The sequence below is a fragment of the Pogoniulus pusillus genome, chromosome 18 (genome assembly GCF_015220805.1).
Source record: "Pogoniulus pusillus isolate bPogPus1 chromosome 18, bPogPus1.pri, whole genome shotgun sequence".
Classification (NCBI taxonomy): domain Eukaryota; kingdom Metazoa; phylum Chordata; class Aves; order Piciformes; family Lybiidae; genus Pogoniulus; species Pogoniulus pusillus.
This window is the reverse complement of record NC_087281.1, coordinates 9,641,912-9,665,646: the sequence shown is the minus strand read 5'-3', so window position 1 is coordinate 9,665,646 and position 23,735 is coordinate 9,641,912. Positions and strand designations below refer to the sequence as shown.

At 46.2% G+C, this 23,735-nt stretch overlaps 1 protein-coding gene and 1 long non-coding RNA gene across 5 annotated transcripts in view; both read left to right on the top strand.

Moving 5' to 3' along the window:
* TTC7A (tetratricopeptide repeat domain 7A) overlaps nt 1-10,639 on the top strand; it is a 180,431-nt gene extending 169,792 nt beyond the window's left edge. For all 4 annotated transcript variants that reach the window (XM_064158360.1, XM_064158358.1, XM_064158359.1 and 1 more), the window contains one exon: nt 10,333-10,639. In XM_064158360.1, the coding sequence (XP_064014430.1) occupies nt 10,333-10,554 (222 nt within the window). In that variant the 3' untranslated portion in view covers nt 10,555-10,639. The remainder of the gene's footprint in view (nt 1-10,332) is intronic.
* An 886-nt stretch (nt 10,640-11,525) lies between these two features.
* Nucleotides 11,526-15,749, top strand: LOC135183403 (uncharacterized). Its single transcript, XR_010305548.1, has 2 exons — nt 11,526-13,868; nt 15,310-15,749. It is a non-coding gene; the product is annotated as an uncharacterized LOC135183403 (long non-coding RNA).
* Nucleotides 15,750-23,735: the final 7,986 nt, after the last annotated feature.

Sequence of the window (23,735 nt, the reverse complement as noted above, 5' to 3'; positions counted from 1 at the left end):
CTGCAGGTGTGCAGAGAGCACAATGTCAGTGGCATTTCTCACCATGTCGTGAGGTATTTAATGCCTTCTCCTAGTAAACTTGAGACACTTAAGTTTCCAGGTAGTTCAAGCCCAAAACACCAGGGCTATGCTGGTCTGAGGCACAAGGCAGAGCAGAACACAATGAGGCAGAGCAGAACACAATGAGACAGAGCAGAACACGTTGTCCAAGCAGAGCAGTGAGGCAGGGCAGAGCACTGCTTGCAGCTTAGCTCGGTTGATATTATTTGCCCAAGTGTAATGGTTCCTTTGTCCACAGAGATTCACCAATTGGAATAGCATTTGCCAGACTGACCATAATAGGTGAAACCAGGGCTTGCTTGCCCTTATTTGGGCAAGACACTGACAGGTGCATGAACACCTGTGGGTACCTCTTTAGCACTTTGGGAGGGGACATAATGGCCCAAGCCTTTGTTTTCCTCCTGTGCTTGCATCCCACATCAGCAGAAGGGTGGGGCAAGCCAGGACATGTTTTAGGCCTATCATCCTTCCAGTACAGCTGGTGACAGCCCCGGGGTTTTGTCCAGTGGCATTAGGTGGGCTTTTGTCTAGTGTTGTGTGTGTGTATATATATATATATATATTTATGTTTATTAGCCTACTTTTAGTGAATGGTAATTTCATTTTACTTCCAAATTCTTAGTAGTGTGGTAATATAGCTTTGGAGGGCAAATCCTAAATTCTAAGTGATATAAACCCATCGCAGTATTTCAACCTTCAAATGCTGTTTTTCACAGCCAAGGAAACCAGTTATAGATAGTTTAAATTCTGTGCTATTTAGGCTGCTTGTTATCACACTGAAGACAGACGAAGTGACAGAGCAACGCAGTGTATAAAGTAGTGTGCAGTGCAGTAACAGAGTATGTTGCCTCCTTGTACATAAGGCACAGCTGCATGAACAGGGGAGTGAGAGCTGGTAAGACTTCCAGTTTTCAGCAACCTGTCCCAATACACTGAGCTGGCCTCAGTCAGAATAAGGAAGCAGAAGTCCTTTCTTGCCAAACAAATGGGAAACATAAAAGCATCACATCTCTCCAGTGTCACTGGGGCTTCCACTTACACTAATGTTACGTGCAGCGTTGATCAGAAGTGTTTCATTATTTATCTTCTCAATGAGTTTCTTCATTCTCTTTTGAGCAGATAAGAGAAAATCCTCACTGTAATTCAGTGAAATCTCTTTTTGCGTGGAGATTCATGATTTATGAGAGATTTGAGCAGATAAGAGACAGTAAGGAAACATGCTCCTTATGGGACCAGAGGCACTGGAGCAGAAGCCAGAGGCATCGGCTGGACCACAGCAGCGCATTCCTGTCCAGCTGGCTCTGCGTTTCCCAGAAGCTCAGCTAGCTTAGCACTCGGCTGCCATATTGCACTCTGGAGGCTCCGGCTGTAGCTGTGCAGAGGATGTCATTAATAACAGGCTCTCCCAGAGGCTGACAGGAGTGGAAAACTAAGCAAATTAAGATTTTTCAAATAGCTGAGCTCTCCTTTCAGAAGACATCTGCTGTAACCTACATTGGCATGCTGTGTGCGTCTGTCAGCCTTCCCTTTGCCGTGCCGCACCCTTCCTCAGAGACTTGCTAAATGTGGCGCTTGCTCTGGCAGTTAGTTCTCTGAGACTGAGGTTCCTAGAGACCCTTGGCAGAGGTGAGTGGAGGAGAACCTGTACACGACTCAGGCTAGATTGTGCGGAGAGCGGAGGAAAACGCGCATGGGAAACAGGCACATCAGCCCCTCCTTTGTTGTGAAGCGGTGCATTAAAAATCAGGGGAGGATCCAGCACTGGCACTGAAGGAAACCTAAGCAGACAAAAATGCCCTGTTCATCAGGGCACTCTCGTTAATTGGGTGTCCGAGTCTGGAGCCTAGACATTTCCCGAGCTCTTAGCATCAGTATATTGCTATGTGCAGCAGAACACAGGCACCTGCTTGCTGTCAAAAGAGACAGGAAAGTGTTTTCCCCTCTGGGGCTGATGGAAGTGCTTAACTGCTGCCCTAAATCCCTTAAAATATGTGCTAGAACTCAGCATGCACCCCATGGGCACAAGAGAAGCCCAAACCCTCCTCAGCCTGAGAACACTTAGACCCAGGACTTCTGCCTTTCAACGCTTGTCCCTTGCCCCTGGCCCTACTCTTTGAATGGTTCCTGGGTAGTGGGAAATTATCCAATGCAAAATGCATTATCCAATGCAAAATGCATTAGCAGCCAGTGAAGCACAGAAACCACTTTCTAGTGAAGTGCTTTAACCAGCAGGTTACCTGCCACTTTCCAACATCCTGCATGTATGTTGCATGCCTTTTCTCTCGTTGCTGATGCTGATCAGCCTCGATTCTGCACATATTTCAAGACTTGGATATATCTAGGGTGAATCTCACTAATTTCAACAAGGCTATCTGCCAGGGAAGCAGGTAGAGTGCATAACAAAATTGGGATCTTAAATTATAGATTATGTATCCTAAGTGACTATTGATTATTTTCACAGATGAGCTTGAGTCCTAGTTGAGGCAATCCACTGCAACATTCCTATGACAACTGGTAAGGTCAGGACTAGGAGAAATCTCGCCTTCCCTAGGAGAAGAGAGTGCAAAACAAATACTACATTTAGTGAGCCTCAAATGTGTGGTTGAGGCATCCTGTTAGGTTTTCTTGCTTGCTTCTTCTTCTCTATGTAGGTCTCAGCAAAGGAAGAACTGTCTAGAGAATATTCAGGGTGCAGCAAACAGTTCTGCTTTGAGTGAAGCTTAAGTGACAACAATCCAACAAGGCAGAAAAACTCTTCATTCTCCCTAGGCTTGTATGAGTCTCTCTATGAAGAGATCAGAGTCTCCTGGTTTGAAATGCTGCCTTAGGGTTTACTTTTTAAGTCAATAAATGTTTTATCGCATACAAGCTTCAAACAGTGCAGGCATCCCTGGTAACATTTGATGAACTCAAATAGAGACAGCAAGCCTGGGCAGAGGGCAGTGTGCAGCATGGCCCAGTGCTTCCCTTCTGCAATGGGAGTGGGGATGTTTCTCTCCTTTGGTCTTCACCACTTTTGATCTTTTCCTTGGTTTACTTTATCTTCCCTCCCTGCCAAAGCTTCATCGGTATGATTGGTAGAGCATATCCATGTGGCCAGGTCTGTGGTGGGCTTAAGCCATCTCTGTCTTCACACTCAGGTAGTCTGCTTCTCCTGATACCTCCTTGCAGTCTGGTTTCTTTTCTTACCTCACATTCGTTTTTAGCACATAAAAATGCTGCAGTGAAGGTTAGGCAGCAGTCATCTGCCAGGCTGCCTTTGGTGCCTGCAATACCAGAGCTGAAATCTCCAGGTTGAGCACACTAAGTTGAAACCCACAGGTAGTGCATAAGTGCTACAAATTATGGTGCAAATTCTTTTTTTTTTGCTTTTTTTCCAGCCACCTTCCAGTTCCACTCCCTCGAGTGCTGTTCTTTGGTTTTCCTTTCCACAGGCTGCATTTTGCAGTGGCCCTTCCTGCCTTCACTCTCCTCCTCTCCTCTGCTTTATCAAATGCAGCATTTCAGTGTGGCTAACTGACAAGGAATGCAGCAGCTTCAGCTGATGGGGAGGCGGGGAGGAAGAGAAGGAAAAGCTGCTCTGACAAAAGAGGCAGCAGAAACACTGAAAGACGAGCTGTCCTCCAGAACTGGATCCCAGCCAACCATGTAGGGCAGAAAATACAGATACAGCCTCTAATTGAGTCTGTTTGGTGAGCTAACCTTGACTGCTCCATGTATTCCTACAAACGATGTCTTTTCAGAGACCAGAGCTCATAGGTATAGCTCTTGTTCACCCTAACCTGGGCTGAATCAGCTACCCCACCCACTGCCAGCCGCTCTGTGGCTAAGTGATAGCACAACAAAAACTCACTTCACTGCTCACTGCTTAAAAAAAAAGATCCCATCTCCTCAGAAATTCAAAGGTCAGGAATGCAGGGGGACAGAATCAGAGCAATTGGCTAGTTAACATGCCTGCCTTTCTTCTAGGAGGCTTAGAATTTCCAGGGTTAATCTTTGACATTTTCCAGAATAACTCTGATATTTCGTGGTGTGTGCAGCAGATTTTGCTTGCAGCTTATTCTCACTGCTAAATAATTGCAGAAGTGCCTGTTGCCCTGTAGCAGTGCAGATTTTTCTGTTATGTGAGACTTATCACCAAGTGCCAAATGCATCTTGAAAGGCTTTTCTTAGAGTTATGCTGAGTAAGCACACTTTTGAACAAGCACTTTCCTGCAGTGTGCCCTGGACTTGCCACTGCTGATTGCCCTCCTCGTAACCACTACTGACATGTCCACATTACAGACTGGAGTAGGCAGTACACCTTGAGTCCTGTGTCCAGTTCTGGGCCCCTCAATTCAAGAGAGATGTTGAGGTGCTGGAAGGTGTCCAGAGAAGGGCAACAAAGCTGGTGAGGGGCCTGGAACACAAACCCTATGAGGAGAGGCTGAGGGAGCTGGGGGTGTGCAGCCTGCAGAAGAGGAGGCTCAGGGGGGACCTCATTGCTGTCTACAACTACCTGAAGAGAGGTTGTAGCCAGCTGGGGGGTGGCCTCTTCTCCCAGACAACCAGCAACAGAACAAGGGGACACAGTCTCAAGTTGTGCCGGGGGAGATCTAGGCTGGATGTTAGGAGGAAGTTGTTGTCAGAGAGAGTGATTGGCATTGGAATGGGCTGCCCAGGGAGATAGTGTAGTCACCATCCCCGGGGGTGTTCAAGAAAAGCCTGGCTGAGGCACTTAGTGCCATGATCTAGTTGACTGGCTAGGGCTGAGTGCTAGGTTGGACTGGATGATCTTGGAGGTCTCTTCCAGCCTGGTTGATTCTATGATTCTATGATCCAGCAATGAAATAAAAGTTTTATTCAGGACAAAAGAAAGAGTGATCAAATCTGTGCTGCCTTAGTGGAAGGAAATGAGGATGCCAAGAGTCAGAATAACTGCCTGTGGGTCATCAGGTGTTTAAAACTAAACATTTGCAAAGGAAAATTTGACTTTCATTAGTAAAAATAAACTCCAGGTTGTATTTGAGGCTTTGTAGTCTTCCATAATGTATTTTCTGTACTATTGTCTGGGAGTTTTATGAGGTAATTTTAAGCTAATAATACTCTGAGGGAATAAAGGCGTAGATCAGACACTTCATGACCTTCTGAAATGGGACTTCAGGTAGGGCTTGTGCTCACTTTGTTAGTGGAAATTGAAAACAAGTCACTTTTTTTGCTCATCTCACTTAAATTGAAATGTACCTGTTCTGGTCTAAACCAAAAATAGCCTCACTCAGGTATTAATTACTAGGTATCAGATCACTGAAAGCAAGGAAGCCTAAACCAGTGTTACCATAGAAGTAGCTTTTGTTTTGTATGTGGAGAAGGTCAAAAATACCTTTTAAAAAGGTTCCCATATGCACTCCTTGTTCCCTGAAATCAAGGACAATAAATCCAAGAGGCCAGCTGCTAGAGCCCTTAAGCAGCAAACCAGTCTGGCTACGTCCCCTCTGCCTTCATGTGACAGCTTTGCTCTGCCACACTCCTTCACTGCAAATGAGTTTCATTCTGTGCTTTCAGCACTGTCTTTTTACATTCTGGCTTGAAAGCACAACCTTCACTGCTCTGCCTCTGTTTACATGATCTGAAATGTCTTCAGACCTAAAGAAAAAAATTAAATGAATCTGCACAAGTTCCCCCCAGACCTTGCTGAGTGAATGAGTTTTGATTCAAGCAAATCTGCAAGAACTGCTGTTGAATTCCACAGACATCTTTGAGTTGGTAAAGAGAGAAAAGAGGGAAGGAAGAGCCAAAGCTCCATGCAGCATTGTTCAGTCTTCGTGCTCTGATGACCCTCTCCGTTGCCTGACCCTGAGACAGGAGGGTGATAGAGGAAACCACAGCTCCAGAGCAGGTTTGCACCACCTGTGATGATATGTGAATGGTAGTGGAAAATACCAAATTCAGGTGTAAATAGGAGTCTCATCTGAGTCAGAACTCAGCTGTGTTGGGGGAAAAAAAGAAGTTTATTTCTTATTTTGAAGACATTTTTCTTCCTTTCATGCCAGCAAACCTAAAACCCCAGAAACTGGATGTTCTCACTGTACAGCTGTATTAGCACAAGCGCCTGGTGCAAGCCCTTGCGATGTGCTGCCCACAGCAGCTCTAAAGCAAAATGATTCTCACACACCTTGTGGGTCGGTTTTGCATGTGTTACTATTTATGATATGTTTCAGTTTAAAAAAGAAGCCTGTCCCCGTTGCTCCATGGGGCCTGACTCGGTACCAGCAGCACTGACAAAGACGTTACTTAGAGGTACTCACCATCTTTGGGAGGAAAATAACCAGGTAGAAACCACAAGTGCCAGAGCTAGCCAGGAGGTGGCAGAGGAGTGAGGCCACCCTGTACACTGGTTTCTGCCTCAGCTTGACAAAAACACAAATGCAAGCCAAGGAAAGGCAACAAAACCCAGCCCCACTCTCCATCTTCTAGAAGAAGAAGATGAAAACCCTGAATCACATTCCTGCTTGTATTTATACTAATTGCTCATCTTCCTGGGCTCTGACTTTATGAAATTATGCATGCACACCAAGCAGATGAGTTTCCATAGAAACTCAGGAACTGCACTTTCATTAGGAAAACCTTTAACAAACCCCAATCTTCCAGATACAAATGCAAATTGCCTGTCAGTGGGTGGCTTTCTGAATTTAGAGATCATTTTTTTTCTTCTGCACTGTAGGCAGATTCCAGCTGGACCTCCATAGCGACAACATGCAGGCATTGTTTATAGCGAGCCAGACTCCATGGGGAAATAAGAAATTCAGGAGCAAGGAGAAGCTCTCAAGTGCAAATACCTCAGGGAAACAAAAAGCTGGAGTGCTCGGTGCTGTGTCTTTGTGAAGCTTAGGGATTGCGCAGCCTCCAGCTCTCAGCAAATGCTTGTCGTTTGCAAGGATCGGCTTGGGGAGGGGGTGAGAGAGGAAACCTAAAGCAAGAAGCTCTCCTGCACACGGAATTCATGATGTTCAACCCGCCCTTTAAACGTCCAGCAGCGTATTTCTGCCGGTTCAGTTAAGCCTCACTGGAAAGCCTGGCACCGCCTGGCACAGCTCACTGGGCAGAAGAGTAGGTCTCTGCACTGGGGGTTGAGAAGGTTGACAGGGCTCTGGGTTGCAGAGTTGATTGGCCACATTCTGACCTCCACTTGGGCTGAGTCCTGAAGCCTCACAACATTTGCCCACACCACATAGATATCCCAGTGTGTAGGAAGAAGGGGACGGGGAAGCAGGAATCATAGAATCATAGAATCAAGCAAGTTGGAAGAGACCTCCAAGATCATCCAGTCCAACCTAGCACCCAGCCCTGTCCAGTCCTGGGAATGGCCACAGACCCAAGCAGTCTTTGTCGCTAACAGTCATTTATGTAAGCAAGGAAGAGGCAGAAATCTTTACCTCCTTTAGCAAAACTTTTGTCCTGTGCTCCTCCCCAAAATCATGTAACAGTCTTTCACTCATGCAGTGTACTGCACTGTCAACAGGAGGCTTCGCCCTGGATTTGGGGAGCCCAGGATCACCCCCAGAAAGGGTTCACAGGTGTCTTTTCAGCTGAAATGGCATGCTTGAAAGTACTGAATACCAATGAGCAAATGTTCATTTGTGCTGTGCTTACTGCTGGACATCAGCTTCAGCATCTCCCACAGCTGAACACTGTACTTGGAGTTTGTGTACAGCCTCCTCCCACTGCTGCAAAACAGCTGCAAGGGACCTCAAGCACAGGCAAAATGAATGCAATGGCTCCACAGTGGGGAGTCATAGGGGATGAAGTCATGCCAGCCTCTGGTCCTTGATCAGCAAGGGTGCTGGGGCAGAAAAAGGAGCTGGGCTGCACAAGCAATTTACAGTGAGGTGGATTTCACTGCAGCATTGCTGAGAGGCATGAGATATCAGCCAAGTTGGGAGTTCCCCTCCTGGATGGAGAGGTATGTCAGGCAGCAGCCGCACAGGCTCATTGGCCCTTGTGCCTCCAGGGCCAGCAGCCCCCCAGGAATTTCAAGAGGCTTGTTCCTGCTTAGGCTCAGAGTGAGGACAGCAGTGGGTCACCAGAGAGCACAATCAGCTCTGCTCAGTCAGCTTAACTGGAGGAGTTTTGAGGAAGAGTGGTTTTGTGGTTGAACTGAGACAGGTCCCATCTTGAATCTGCAGCAGATTGACTGTGGCCACACTACTTGCCCTTTCTATGCCTCATTATCCCTGTCAAGTGAGTGACTCAAATTATAATTGCACAAATTCCTTCCAGTCTGTTATTGCATGCCTGTGGTTGTCTCCAGGCAGCTACCTCTAGAGGAACTAGCAGCCTCTCCCATCAGAGTACCTCTGTGTCACCTGTTCCTGCTCACAAGAGGCTGGTAAGATTAGTCCCTGTTGCCTGTCTTTTTCCAATGGAGAGACAAACCAGAAGAATAAACATCCCTACTGCATCTCTGAATGACCAGATACAGAATCACAGAGTCATAGAATCAGTCAGGGTTGGAAGGGACCACAAGAATCATCTTGTTCCGACCCCTCTGCTGTGGTCGGAACCTCACACTAGATCAGGCTGTCTGGAGCCTCATCCAGCCTGGCCTTAAACACCTCCAGGGATGGGGCTTCCACTACCTGCCTGGGCAACCTGTTAACCTGTTCCAGGGTCTCACCACCCTCATGGTGAAGAACTTCTTCCTAACATCCAGTCTGAATCTACCCATTTCTAGCTTTGTTCCATTCCCCTCAGTCCTATCATTACCTGACAGCCTAAAAAGTCCCTCTCCGGCTTTCTTGTAGGCTCCCACAAGAAATACCAAGGTGTAAGAAAGAGGCAGTGAAACCTTTTGCAGTCCCCTCAATACTTGATTAAATGAGTGTTTCTTAATTCTTCTTTCAAGCAAAGTGATGTGTTGCCATGGGTATTAGTGCTGTCACTGGCTCTGGGCTCTTAGACATCATGATGTTCCTTGTGTTTGATGGCACTTTTGGAAAAAGCAAACAAAACAAGACAAAGGTAAAATCTTCACTGCTTCCAAAAGCATCACCAGCAGAATTTTACTTGGATGTGAGTTGTGAGAGATTCCAGTTTCTTATGTCTTTCCCTAACAACTAAAGGCAATGACACACATGAAAGATTAACCTTTTTCTTGATGTGCATGCATCCACATACTGCTTAGTTCCAGATAAAGCATTTCATTATGCAGTATTTGTGTGGGTGAATGCAGGCAGAGGCCATGCAGGGCTAGGCAGGCATCCTGAAGTGCTGGCAGCTTCATCCACACCCGGATGAAACTGATGGGAAGTTCATCCTGGTGCGTGCAGCTTTAGGAGGAAGCAGAAAAATGCCACTGATATCTTGTGTCCTGCAAAGCCCATCTGACAATGTAGGCTCAGCATGTTTGACTGAGGTGTAATTAAAAGGGAGCCTGGCTCATTAGGTGCTTTGTGGGTTCAGGCACATCCATGCAAGCCCTATAGGAAAACACATTCTTCCTACCACTTTTTTCATCTTCCTGTTCCTTCCAGATGGTTACACCCACTTGTGTCTTTTCTTACCCTAAGGACAGCTTTTTAAACAAGGTTTCTCCATCTTCTCCTCCCCCACACTGCTTTGGGATCTACATTGGAGTGCAGGAGGACAGAGGCCCCCAAGATGTTACATACAGCATGTTCCTAGAGGTGTAGAAGCAGGGACCATGTCACTCTAGCCCCATTTGTTGAGAAGAAAGATCTTTCTCTATGATTTGGCTACAGGAACTGAGAGACTTGACTTCAGCCTATTGCAGATGTGCAAGATGTGCTAATTTGGTTACTGGGTGTCATTAAAACTGTGTGCATTTTCCTGGGGATTAGAGGCCAGTATAACTTACTCAAGGAGAGAGAGATGCTTACATGCTCTCCCAGTAATGTGTAGCAGGATCACTCCCTGCTTTGAAATATGTTTTCATGATTGTTCCTTTAAATTACACAGGACAGCCAAAAAAACTCCAGAGCTTAAGAGCTGATTGCTTCTCTTCTCCATAAACAGGTAGAGATCCCTACCCTTTGCTAGAGGTGTTTGGGAGGCATGTAGATGTGGTGATTGGTGACAGGATGGAGTGCTGGACATGGCTGTGTTAGGTTTACATTAGACTTGATGATCTTAAACACCTTTTCCAGCCTAAATGATTCTATGATTCTGCCATTCCTGAACTTGCACGTCTGCCTAGCTTGCTTGGGAGCTCAGGGCACTCCATTTCTTCCTCAGTTTTATGCCATTGTTAACTACTTGTCACTTGTTTATTGACAGGGCCTGGTGCTGAACAGACTTGGACGGAGGGACCTGGCCCAGAAAGTCCTCAGAGATGCCATCCAGATCCAGACCACCAGTCACAAGGCCTGGAACAGCCTTGGAGAGGTCTTGCAAGCTCAGGGGAAAAACGAAGCAGCCATTGAATGCTTCCTCACTGCTCTGGACCTTGAATCCAGCAGTCCTGTCATCCCGTTCACTGTCATACCTAGGGAGCTCTGAAGCTTTGCTCTGCAGCTAAACACCTTCATTCTATGGACAGACACCAAAACCAGACAAATAAACAAAGAAAAAGCCCAATAGAAAAGTGCCATTGTAGCCTGAAAGGGGACAAAACGATCCCAGGCTGGGGCTCAAGTCTATGTGCTTAGCTGAGACAAGCCTAACTAACTGTAGGAGCGTTTGCAGCAGGCAGCAACAGAGAATGCCTTTTTCTTCCACAGGTGCCTGGCTAGCCTCCTGTTCTAGTCAATAGGAAGGCCTGTTTCAAAGTGGTCTTTCAAAGTGGCTGTAGAAAGATCACGCTAGAGCACAGCTGATCAAAGCACTTGCACATTCCAGTGTTTCATTAAGGAGACAAACCTCAAGCTGTAAATTAAAGCTCAGATCTACTCTAAACAGAGGCAAATGCACCATCTAACTTGACCAAGTTTTACATGAGCATGAGGCTGCCTCCACCCAGATCTGACAGGATAGGAGTGACACTTAAACCATACAGGCATGCAGCAGATTTATAAAGTTATTTCAGCTAGTTGGATAATCCTTTCTTCCTGCCCTGCTTTTATACCCTTGCTTATTATATTTAGTCTGGCACTCGCCTGGACCAATTTCATTGCTTCATTTTTTCACTTGTAAAGCTGCTGTTGCAGTGTGATTCACAAGAGCAGACAGACCCAAGACCAAATTGATTCACACTTGGATTAGTATTAAAAACACAGATGCATCTCCAAGCAGCAACAGAACAAGGGGACACAGTCTCAAGTTGTGCAGGGGGAAGTCTAGGCTGGATGTTAGGAGGAAGTTGTTGGCAGAGAGAGTGATTGGCATTGGAATGGGCTGCCCAGGGAGGTGGTGGAGTCACTGCCCCTGGTGGTGTGCAAGAAAAGCCTGGATGAGGCACTTAGTGCCATGGTCTAGTTGTGTGGCTAGAGCTGGGTGTCAGGTTGGATCTTGGAGGTCTATTCCAACCTGGTTGATTCTATGATTCTATGATTCTGTGATATGTTTATTGAAAGGCCTTACATGAAGTAGCTCATTATAAACACTGAGCTTCATGCTTGTCAATCAGCTGTTTCATCACTGCTCCTGAGGAGTATGGTGGTCACCAGTATGTAATGGCTGAACTCTGTGCTTTACTGCATGACCGTTCCCAACACAAAACTTCTTCATAGCCTTCTTCTCGTTAGCTAAAAGGCAGTTGCAGTCTTTTAAGGGCAGGTGTGCTGAAGGCAGTGCGTGTATGTATGAATTACTTCTTTCTTGAAGCCAAAGCTTTGTGCTGTCTGTAGAAGTTCCTCGTTAGAGGCACTAAGTTGAGCAGGATCGTTTTGCACATACCGTATCAGATGAAAGGGTGGAGAGCTCCTAATCCATGCAGCCTCCCCATGACCGGTGTGTCTGGGGCAGGGGAACACAGCTGGCAAACCCCCTGCTAAGCTGCTCCTTAGCTGTTCTTGACATCGTGGGGCCTCGGCAGTAAGGCAGAGCTGTAGCTTGCTGTCACACAAGAGCTGGCCCCATCCAAACCAGTCCCAAGATGAAGATGATGCAGAAATGAGCTGTGGGTGCTTTTCTGCACAAAAGGCTGGGGCTCTGTGCCCATTTCTGTCCAAAGAAGATTTGTGACTGTTTCATAAGTAGGTTTCCACTCAAACACACTTTGTACTATAATTCTGCCCGGGATTGTGATCTGCAACTGGTTCATGCCTGAAGTAATAATATCCTCAGGCAACTAATGACTAGGGGCGTTTTCTTAAAGAGCCTGAAGGTAGCAGATTTCAGGTCAGCATTGTTTACAATGATTTGGACATCTGCAGGCTAATAGAGAGATGAGGCTCCAGACCACACTGTTGCAGAGCTCCTGCCCCCATCCTCCCCTGAGGCACCTCTGCTGAGGGAAATGCACTGCCTTCAGGTTCTACTCAGCACTTCCAGACCAATAGTTCTGTTTTCTCCCTTTAAATCATAGTGGTGCAGTAGCCCAGCTTAATCATCTCTTCACCAAGGGATCTGGAGTGAAAGGAGCCCAGCCATGAAAGGTGCTCAGCCTCTGAGGTCTCTGGCCTCCCAGGGCCACAGCAGTCACCAAACTGGGCTTTTTAGGCCAGAAGCAGGTTTCCAAGGAGACATTGTTACCCGGACACATTTCTCCTTTGCAATAGCAGCAGCAGCAGAGGAAGAAGTAGGTGTTAAAGTACCAGAATTAAATTAGTTTCATGAAGACAAAAAGACACAGCAGAGACTCATTTTGCTGTGAAGGATGCTATGAAGTCAGCTTGCTCTGCACTGCAGGTGGGAAAGGCAAGGGGGAAGAGATGTTGTTGACACAATATGTAAATTGTTACCCAGGTGTTTTAAATCCAATTCCACAGTCAGATAAAATCTGACAATAGACTTAAGTAGAAATATATAGATGTATATTATAGTCCAATATTTATTCTGCTCCACAATTCCCAGGGTGGGAAAGAGCCTTCTGTTTAAGACACAAAGAAGAGTCAGCATGGCCCAGCATCACCACTTTCTTGTGCAACATTTATCTGTTAAGTGCTGCCATAGCAACTTCTGTGTACCAGACAGCTATTTGAGTACAAGCTATGCAACCACCTCTGCCACTGAGGAACTGCAGCAAGAAGTCTGTAACGTAGCTGGTCTGTGACCTGGCAGGAGGTTGCCCGTTTCCCAGCAGCAGCTGAAAAGCAAACACACAGAGACCCATTTACTTCTGCTTGCATAGCTTGTAAGCAGCTACCAGCCCATCACATTTGTTACTGCCAGATGAAGCTTATCTTGGTCATAATCAGACTTCTCACAGCAATCATCATCCTAGGAGAGGTGCAAACACGTGGGAGTACTTTGAGTACATCAGCCAGTCAAATGTTGTCAGGGTGGTCCTGTATTTGTCATGTGTGTTACTGACATTGGAATTGCAGTCCTAAGAGCCTCTGCTCTCAGTGTGGCAAGAAAGACATACATGAGCAAATGTCATCAGCATCAACAGGAGTTGTGCAGGTAAGGTACCTTCTACCAGCACAGCACACCATTGCCCTGCCACCAGTTGCAAAGTACTTTTGCATGCATGCTGAACTCAATCCACATGCTTCCCTAAGGATAAGAAACACTGCTGGCAGGAGGGGTGGTATATTGACCTGAAATGCTCTGTACAGTGCAGGAAGGTGTGGGGTTGTTGCAGACTTGCAAGCACTTTGGGGGTAGATCCTCTTAGCTACATTTGGTAATGCATGCTCACCAAAACGGAGGCCTTCCCATGCTCACACTCTACCTCTCTTCTTCAGCATGGATTTTGCTTCTACTTCCAGGTACAGAAAAACAAAGGCAACTGCTTCAGACAAACCTGTGTGTCATAGTGTTTGTTTAGATAGCAACACTGATAAGTCTAAGAGACCTAACTTCCTGAGCTCAGTATTCTTTGTATAGCAGGGAGCCTGGCATGTTTAATGCTTGGGATTTGAGACTAAGAACATAAGATTTACATCTCCTCTCTCATATAACTTTTACAGATGGTCATAAGTTATAAAAGTTTGGGGAATAAGTGGAATATTAATTCTCTTGAATTTTAGCATTGACTTGAATCCAACAGAGTGTTCTCATTACTTTAGAAAGAGGAAGAGAGAAAAGGTATCATTGCCCAGAGGATCCAGGCATACACCTGCTTCCTCTTGTTCCACTACAAGGTTGTTTTCCTTCATGTTGGCAGGATGCATACAAAATGAAAATCATTAGCTCTCATTTTTCTGTTGTGCAGTACAGGAGTAATATTTGCTGGTGCCTTTGACCAACCAGAAGCTTTGTATATTGCAACAAAAATAGAGGGAGAAGCCCAGCAGGCCAGGGAACAACTCCCCTGCCTGCCTTACCCTGTGTAAACTGTCATTAGCTCTGCTGGAGCTGCTGGTAGTTAGGAGCATTTCCTCCAGCTAAGGATCTGCCCACTGGGGTACTGGTTCTGTACAGGGAGTACAACAGAGCTGCCATGTTCCTGTGCTGCTCAAGTACCCCGGTTCGTTTCTATTGGTAACAGTTCATGCTACTGATGATCACAATGCTTCAGAAGTGCTAATTATCTTTTCTTGGTAATGACTAATAAATCCAACTGGAGAACAGTCCTGGAGGGTGTTTATTTTAAAACCCACTGGCTGAGTACCAAAGTAGGCACAGCACTGACTGCTGCAGTTTGGATTACAGTTATTGTATCCCAAAAAATGGTCGGTTTTGGGATTCTTGGTGAAGAGAGTGTTTGGCTGGTTTGTGCTTTGCTTTAATGACAGCAGAGCAGGAAACAATCCTTTTTAGTGAAAAGATATCACAGCCATGATGTTTTTCCAGCCAAACCAGCAGAGATTTGGTAGCTGCAGTTTGGCCTAGGAGTGGAAGGCTTCCCAGAAGAGCCGTGCTGCAGCAATAATAATTGTATTCCAGGCATATTTGATGATTGTGCAACACACATGTGTAACTCAAACCATCTCTCCCTCCTCCTTTGGCTAAGGAGAGCTGCTCCATGCCCAAAGACAGCTGCAGTTCCCATCTGAGTGCCCAGCAGCACTGCCCTGGTGCCTGCTCTCACCTGCAATGTCTTAACCCTTAACCCTCAGGCTGCTCTCTTATCCTGGCTCTAGGTGATGGTCTCCCTACTGTAAGGTTGTTTTTCAGAGCTGTGGGGTACCAGAGCTTGGTCAGATGATGAGTTATTTTCTTAGAAATGATAAACTGAAACCTACCTCAGTTCACTTATGTTGGCAGGAGGGAAAGTAACCACTGACCCAGAAGCTGCTGAGATGATTCCTCGGACTTTGCCTTTAATGTACTGGCTCACACCTTCAGCTCCAGCAAACCAAGGCATGTTCCCACATAGCTGGATGCTAAAAGATCCAGCTCATTTCCCCACAGAAAGGCATTCCAGTTCATACCTAAAGGTCACTGATAGAGATGTGACACTGCACTGTTGCAGAGCAGCCCTTGGTGATAGAGACAAGAACCTCCCTGAGCCAGTGCACACAGGTCCTTGGCTTCCACATGTACAAGTGTTTCCTACCCACTGTTTGACTGCTGTTAGTCAACAGTTGTTGGAATTGGGGTTCCATGTAACAACTTCTTGATCATTGGGTTCCATGTAACAACTTCTTGGTCATTGTAAGATGTTTTCACAAGATGAATAAAATTGCCCCTATGGAAAATGAAAAGTGCTCTTCATGTTTCCTTGCCAATTTCAGATCTTTTGATGTATTCATGCCACAGATACTTTGAGCATTATGAAAGGACGGTTTGTTGTATTAACTGGAGCCTAGAGTGCCTTGCAAGTTACCAGTTGCAAAGGGTATTTAGGTCTACACCCTGTAGTTCATGGGAAAAAGGAGAGTGAGCATGCTAGCAGCGTGTTTTCAGGGAGGAACAGAGCCAGGAAAAAGGAGTAATGTAGCTTCAGATGTTTGGGTTTGTGGAGATTTAAGCAAGCATCTTGCTTTTCTTGTGCTTCTTCCAATAAAAATAAACAAAGGTAGTGTGAGAAACATTAACATTGAGGTAATATGGAGATACTATGCTGTCAGGTTTAGGCCCCCTTATTTTGGCCACAATGCCATCAATCACCTTTTTGCTACAAAACAGTTATTCCTGTGGTTATTTGCAAATAAAATGTCTCCATTCAAAAGCTTCCAGAGCATTCCTCACATTTACACATTAATCTTTTGGCAAGTTTCAAGAACTCCTGCTTAAAAAGCTGGATCCTTAGTTTCATATTCAAATGAGATTAAGGACAGGGTTTTTGGAGAGCATTTCTTCATAACTGGCTTGCTGAGTTGGCCTCTCTTCTAGGCTGCATGGGAGAGGGAGAGACACCAGGCTGACACCAGTGTGATGCATAATGGTCAATCTGTTTATTGAAGCTAAGCCTCATACCTATATGGTGGAGTTGGGTAGAGGGGCCTGTACTTTGGATAGGCTTACAAAGCAGAGATGGGCTGTCCACATGCACAGAGGCAGACCTGACCAACTACCCCCCTTAACCCCCCTTTGCAACAACTTAGCCCTAACATTGCTCGTTCCCAGGGCTGATCAGCCTGGCTTCTTGCACAGCTCAGAACTCCCTCAGCTTCTCTGCCAGCCTCCCAAGGCCACTTTTCTGCAGCTGTGCCTCCTTTTCAGAATGACCTAGGTATGTTCAGTTACTCTGCCTGTTCTTTTCACTTCAGTTCTGCTCCAACCCCAACATCGGCTGCTTTGGTTTATGACTGTGTTCAGTATCACACAATTAAGTCCTTCAGCTGTTAGTACAAAGTCTTAAAAACTGGGAATGACAGTGAACAAAATACCAGCTCTGACTTTTTCTCCCTCTTGCTCATGATACAAACAGGAAGCAAAACAGTGCTGTGGGGTTTCTGTAGGGGACAGAGGGAGGGAGAAGGCTGCCATGGCCCCTCCGAAGAGAAGCCCAACTGGAGGCATACAAGTGAATCCCAACATTGTTCAGCCCCTCTGAGGGAGACTACTCAGCTTTGCTTCCACCCTAAGGCTGGTACATTGTGTGTTATCCTCTCTGCACCACATAGAGGTGCAAGTTTCATATACCCTGTCTGTTGAAATGGGAAGAAAGTAACATTTTTACCCTTCATTTTTGCTGAGAGGAGCTCCAGATGGTTTGAGTACTCCTCACCTTTCATTCAGAATCTCTTCTTCCCTTGCAGAGGGAATTATTTCAGTAATAATTTTGATTTGATGCTCTTAAAATAATTTAATGTATGTTATATATTTTTTTTTAAAAATATAACTCATTCCTACCTGTGCTTCTGTCTTTCTGCTGCAGAATGGGTAAACCCAACTCAGAGATATAGAGATAGATAGATAGATAGATAGATAGATAGATAGATAGATAGATAGATAGATAGAGAATCATAGAATCAACCAGGTTGGGAGAGACCTCCAAGATCATCCAGTCCAACCTAGCACCCAGCCCTAGCCACTCAACTAGACCATGGCACCGAGTGCCTCATCCAGGCTTTGCTTGAAGACCTCCAGGGACGGTGACTCCACCACCTCCCTGGGCAGCCCATTCCAATGCCAATCACTCTCTCTGCCAACAACTTCCTCCTAACATCCAGCCTAGACTTTCCCCTGCACAACTTGAGACTGTGTCCCCTTGTTCTGTTGCTGGTTGCCTGGGAGAAGAGACCAACCCCCACCTGGCTATAGCCTCCCTTCAGGTAGTTGTAGACAGCAATGAGGTCACCCCTGAGCCTCCTCCAGGCTGCACACCCCCAGCTCCCTCAGCCTCTCCTCATAGGGTTTGTGTTCCAGGCCCCTCACCAGCTTTGTTGCCCTTCTCTGGACATGTTCCAGCACCTCAACATCTCTCTTGAATTGAGGGGCCCAGAACTGGACACAGACAGATATATAGATATAGATACAGTTTATTCCTGCCCCATGTTAAGCCCAGCTATGTAGCAGTCCTATAAAAAGCAAGCGAAGGGAAGCATTGCTGCTGCCTGGATACTCACTTCCAGAACAGTTTCTAACTGTGAGGGTTTTGTGGCATCACCAAAGCAGTAGCACTGACTTAGTCTATGTTTAACCACCACATCCCTCCAGAATGTCACATCCCAGTCAGATGTGCCTGAAGTAGTCTTTGGAAGAAAGGAAAAAACCTACATATAACCTACTGGTCTTTAAAGACTGGTGTTAGAGAAAACAAACCTACTTACTCTGTTGCCATTAGCAGTCTCTATGGCATTAACTGAGCTGTGGCTATCAAGGCAGTTTCCCCCGATACAGTGTCTCCAAAACAAAGAGCAGTGTCACAGCCAGAAACATTCCTGCAGATCCACCAACTGAAGAACAAGATCCAACGTTTTTCTTCCTGAGTGCTCCAAGTTAAGCAAGTGTTGAATTATGAAGGGAAAAAAACCTGACAGGTTATTCCCCTGAATGTGCAGAGCTTCTGTTTTCAGATCTGATCTAATACAGAACTGATGCAGCTGCTGTGGTCATCTGGCTGATGAAGAAAAGTAGGTAGGCAGAACATGTGAGTTTTGCCCAGCAAACCTGGCAAGCATTGTAGCATATCCTATGAAGAAGGGCAATGAAAACTAAAACAGGAGACCTTTTCCTTGCTGAAAAGCTTTCACAGAGGTAAAGCCCAATTTCACAGGGTTTTCTGGCAGAAACATGCAAATAACCCAGTTTGTGTGGGTACGAGAGTAAAGCAGCCCCTCACCAGGCTCTCTCAACATAATTCTTCTGCTGCCTTCCACCACAGCCAGAGATACATCAACCACTCACTCCAATCTTCACAAAGGGCAAGAGGGAGGACCCAGGTAACTATAAACAGATCAGCCTCATCTCCATCCCCAGAAAGGTAATGAAGAAACTTATCCTTGGTGCTGTCCTTAGGCATATCAAGGACAGTGGAGTCATTAGATGCTGCCTACATGGTTTCACCAAGGGGAAGTCATGTTTGACCAACCTGATAGCCTGTTATGAGGACATAACCAGGTGGATGGGTGATGGTAGAGCAGTGGATGTGGTTTCTCTTGATTTCAGTAAAGCATTTGACACTGTCTCACACAGCATCCTTCTGGCTAAACTGAGACAGTGTGGTCTGGATGACCAGGTAGTGAGGTGGATTGGGAACTGGTTGAAGGAAAGAAAGCAGAAAGTTGTGGTCAATGGGATGAAGTCCAGTTGGAGGCCTGTAACCAGTGGGGTCCCACAAGGGTCAGTACTGGAATCAGTTCTGTTCAATATATTCATCAAAGACCTGGATGAGGGCACAGAGTGCACTGTCAGCAAGTGCTGATGACACCAAGCTGGGTGGAGTGGCTGCCACACCAGAAGGCTGTGCTGCCACTCAGTGAGACTTGGACAGACTGGAGGGGTGGGCAGGGACAGACTGAATGAAATTCAACAAGGGCAAGGGTAGAGTCTTGCGCCTGGGCAAGAACAACCCCAGGGATCAGTATAGGTTGGGGACTGTCCTGCTGGAAGGCAGTGAAGGAGGAAAAGATCTGGGTGTCCTGGCTGATGGGAGCTTGACCCTCAGTTCCCTCAGCCTAACCCTATTCTGTGATTCTGTGGTACCAATCCAGGCTGAGAGCACAGAGCCCAGACCCTTCTACATCACGCTCAGTGCAGAAGCCAAAGGTGTGTCCAGCTCTCGTTGCCTCTCAGAGGAGAGCATAACCTTCCAAGCAGAAGCTTGATTGCATTCTGTATGACAAGACACACATCTACTTTGTAATGCAGCTGCTTACAATCGGATAATTAGGCACAGGAATGGGGATGTTTGTAACTCAATCAGCAGTGAGTCACTTTGTTGTCCTGGGAGAGAAGCGGACACAGGCAGGGCAAGTTTGCAGCCTCCGGCGCTGTTTCAGAAGGATGGGAGTTCAGGGATACAACGATTTTGTGGTCAGTGGAGGTTAGAGGTGATTCTGTGCTCAGTGTCCGGCAGAGACAATTAGCAAATGAAGTGCTGCTCTCGGCAGAGGCTTTGCAGCCTTGGAGTCTCTTCTTCTAGGCTGACAACAAACAGAAATTTGAGCTGGGTATCTCGGGTTTCCAAAACAGGAAGCTGCTAAATCCAGCCAGCAAGCAATTCATTTCCCAGTTACAGTGATGCTGCTCTTACATCTCCTTGGAGAACACCGACGTGTTTTCCAAAGGTTAGCAAGGGAAGCACTTCACCCTCATTTTTTCACTGGATGGAAAAGGCAGAGCTGCCCAGACCTGACTCGGGGTGTGTGTGTGTGTGTGTGTGTGTGTATTCCAAGCAGAAATGGTTAAATTATTGTGACTCAGGTTTTGCTCCTTTCTGCAGCCTGCCTCCCACCTCTGACTACCATGCCCTAGCCACAGCATGGCACAGTCCTCATTCAATGCCTCCCTCTGCCTCCTCTCTGCCCTCCCTCTTCTTTTTCCCCAGGTCTTTTCTGTGGAGGGGGAGCTAAGAGAAGTTCCCACTCAGCTGTTTTATTAGTGCAGGATATATTGCCTTCTGCAAATCAGCAAAGTAGCCCACATTAGGTGTGTTGGTGCAACTACAAGGTACAAAAAGGTACAAGTACCTCTGTACAATTGGACCAGTTGTGGCCTTGGAGTGCTGCTGTGTCAAGGGGATGACTTATCACAACCAAAGCTTTTATTTACTAATGTCTTCTGCCTTCCCATTGTTGGCTCTCGGGTACTTGCAAAGTGCTTTTCTGTTCAGACAGCTAACCATGAAGTAACAAGCTGTAAAAAATAAGCTTGTTTCAAGCTACATTCCAAGGAAAACTTTAGAAGTTTTCAACTAAATGAAGAGCTCAAAAAAACCTTTCCAAATAAGCAAAATACTGTTCTGAGTCAAGAAGCACCTTCAGTGACTCAGGTTTCTATGACCAGAAGTTTTGAGGGAATTGCCAGAAGGGACAGCATTTCGAAACAAAAATCCAAGGCATTTAATCCCCAAACAATCTACACAGAACATCTACATTTTCCTTTTTGTCTCCAAGCCAAGAACTGTCCACCAAAGTTATGTCAAGTCTATATGTAGCTCCAGTTTTCTGGAACTTTGATTTTCAGCAAAAAACACACTTGGAAGAGCTTTGAAGTGTTTTCCAGTGCCAGTTTTTGTTCACCTATGTGGCTAAGCTGGAGTTGCTGGTGTGAGAGCTTTCTCAGATGCTTCTGCACATTACCAAACATTACAGCCACAGTTCCAGCAGGCACAAGTTGTTTCCTGGAGATAGTACAAGAAGGACATGGAACTGTTGGAGCCAGTCCAGAGGAGGCCACGAAGATGCTCAGAGAGCTGCAGCAGCTCTGCTATGAGGACAGGCTGAGTTGGGGCTCTTCAGCCTGGAGAAGAGAAAGCTTTGAAGAGATCTTGTAGTATCCTTCCAGTATCTGAAGGGGCCCTACAGGAAGGCTGAGGAGGAACTATTTACAAGGTCTTGTAATGACAGGTTGAGGAGTAATGGGTTTAAACTGGCAGAGGGGAGATTTAAACGATGTTAGGAAGAAGTTCTTTACAATGAGGGTGGTGAAACACTGGCACAGGTTGCCCAGAGAGGCTGTGGCTGCTCCCTTCCTGGAGGTGTTCAGGGCCAGGTTGGATGAGGCTTTGAGCAACCTGTTCTAGTGGGAGGTGTCCCTGCCTATGGGAGTGAGTTGGAACTGGTCTTTGAGGTCCCTTCCAACCTAAACCATTCTATGATTCTGTGGTTTCATAGAATCACAGAATGGTTTCACCACCCTCATTGTAAGGAACTTCTTCCTAACATCTAGTTTGAATCTCCCCTCTGCCAGTTTAAACCCATTACTCCTCATCCTGTCATTACAAGATCTTGCAAATAGTCCCTCCCCAGCACTCCTGTAGACACCAACATACACTGCCCTGCACACACATACGCACACAAGGCAGGATTGTCCCCTCTGAAACAATTACACATCAGTCCCAAGTACTTACAGAAATCCCACTCACATACAGATTTGCAGTTCAGGTGATGGTGATTAAAGTCTGTGCCTGAGTTCTTAAATAATTTTGGGTCCTGCTGCCAAAACAGGTGCCCTTTTACATATACCAAAGCATTAAGCCTGGTCGCTGCAGCACCTACTAGCAGCTCCCACTTGTGCTACAGCAGTGGTTGAGCTGACTCCAAGCTGGGCTGAGTACCTTACACAAACCATAGCCAGAGCTTCACATGGGCATTTCTGCATACACTGCTTCCAAATCACTGCTCTCTTGGTCACTGCCCACTGCTGAATGGCAGCCTGCTAAAGGGCTTTTCAACTTCTAATTTCCAGGAACTTTCAATCTATAGCTGTGAGATCTACTTACACAAATTTCTGACCTTTCCAAAACAGGACATGTTCCCCTGAACAGTTCTACATGGCCTGTAGAAGTTGCCCATAGACACTCCCAGGAGCTGTAGCTCACAGCCTGGAGACTGGGGACTTCAAAGTTTTCTCCAAGATTCTATTAGAACTTCTTAATTAAAAGACCTCTTTGGGGACCTGAATTGAATTGGAAACCATGGTGATTACTTAGGTCAATAATGCAGAGTTGATTGCTTCTGGGAGAGTGAAAGATGAGAATGTGTGCATGTTGAAGAGCTTTAAGGAAAAAAAAATCAGTGCCCAAGCCAAACCTCTGTGAAAGCAAGAAGAAATTGATGGTTTGCAGGAGAGCTTCGTATGGGGCTCACCATTCACTGCTGAATCGAGACTAACAAACAGCTGTCTTACAACACTGAACAATGCCTTCAACTCTTTTCTGGCTGAACATTTGATCAATGGATTTGAGATTCAGTTCACTTTCCCAAATCTGTGTATGCACATTTTCACTCATAGAATCACAGAATATACCTGCTTGGAAGAGATCTCCAAGATCATCCAGTCCAAGCTTCAACCAGGCACTGAAGGGGCAACACTAAACCATGTTCCTAAGCACTGGGTCCACACACTGCTTGGACATGCCCAGCGACAGTGACTCCACCACTGCCCTGAGCAGAACATTCCAATGTTTAAGAACCCTTTTGGTGAAGAAGTATTTCAAGTATCCAGCCTAAACCTCTCCTAGCACAACTTGGTACCATTTCCTCTAGTCCTGCCACTTGTCATCAAAGAGAAAAGGCTGGCCCCCTCCTTGCTCCAACTTCAGGTAGTTGTAGAGAGCAATAACATCTGCCTTCAGCCTTCTCTTCTCCAGGCTAAACAAACCCAGAGCCTCTCTCAGAGCCTTGTCATAGATTGTGTGCTCCAGGCCCCGCAAGAGCCTCATTGCCCTTCTCTGAATACCTCAGTGTCCTTCTAGTGAGGGGCCCAGAACTGAACACAGTACTCAAGGTGTGGATTCAACAGTGCTGAGCACAGGGGGATGATCATCTTGTTCCTGTTGGCCATCATGTTTCTAATATAGGCCAGGATGCAATTGGCTTTCTTGGCCACCTGAGCACACTGATGACTCATATTCAGTTGACCTCCAGGTCCCTCTCCAAGTTGCAGTTTTCCAACCACACATCAAATCTGTAGCTTACCATGGGGCCATTGTGGCCCAGGTGCAGGACCTGGCACTTGACCGTGTTGAACTTCATACAATTAGCCTTGGCCCATCAGTCTAAGCTGTCCAGACCCCGCTGTCATAGTTATCATGTTGATAACTGTACCAGGGAAACCAAAAGCTGTGCTTCCACATA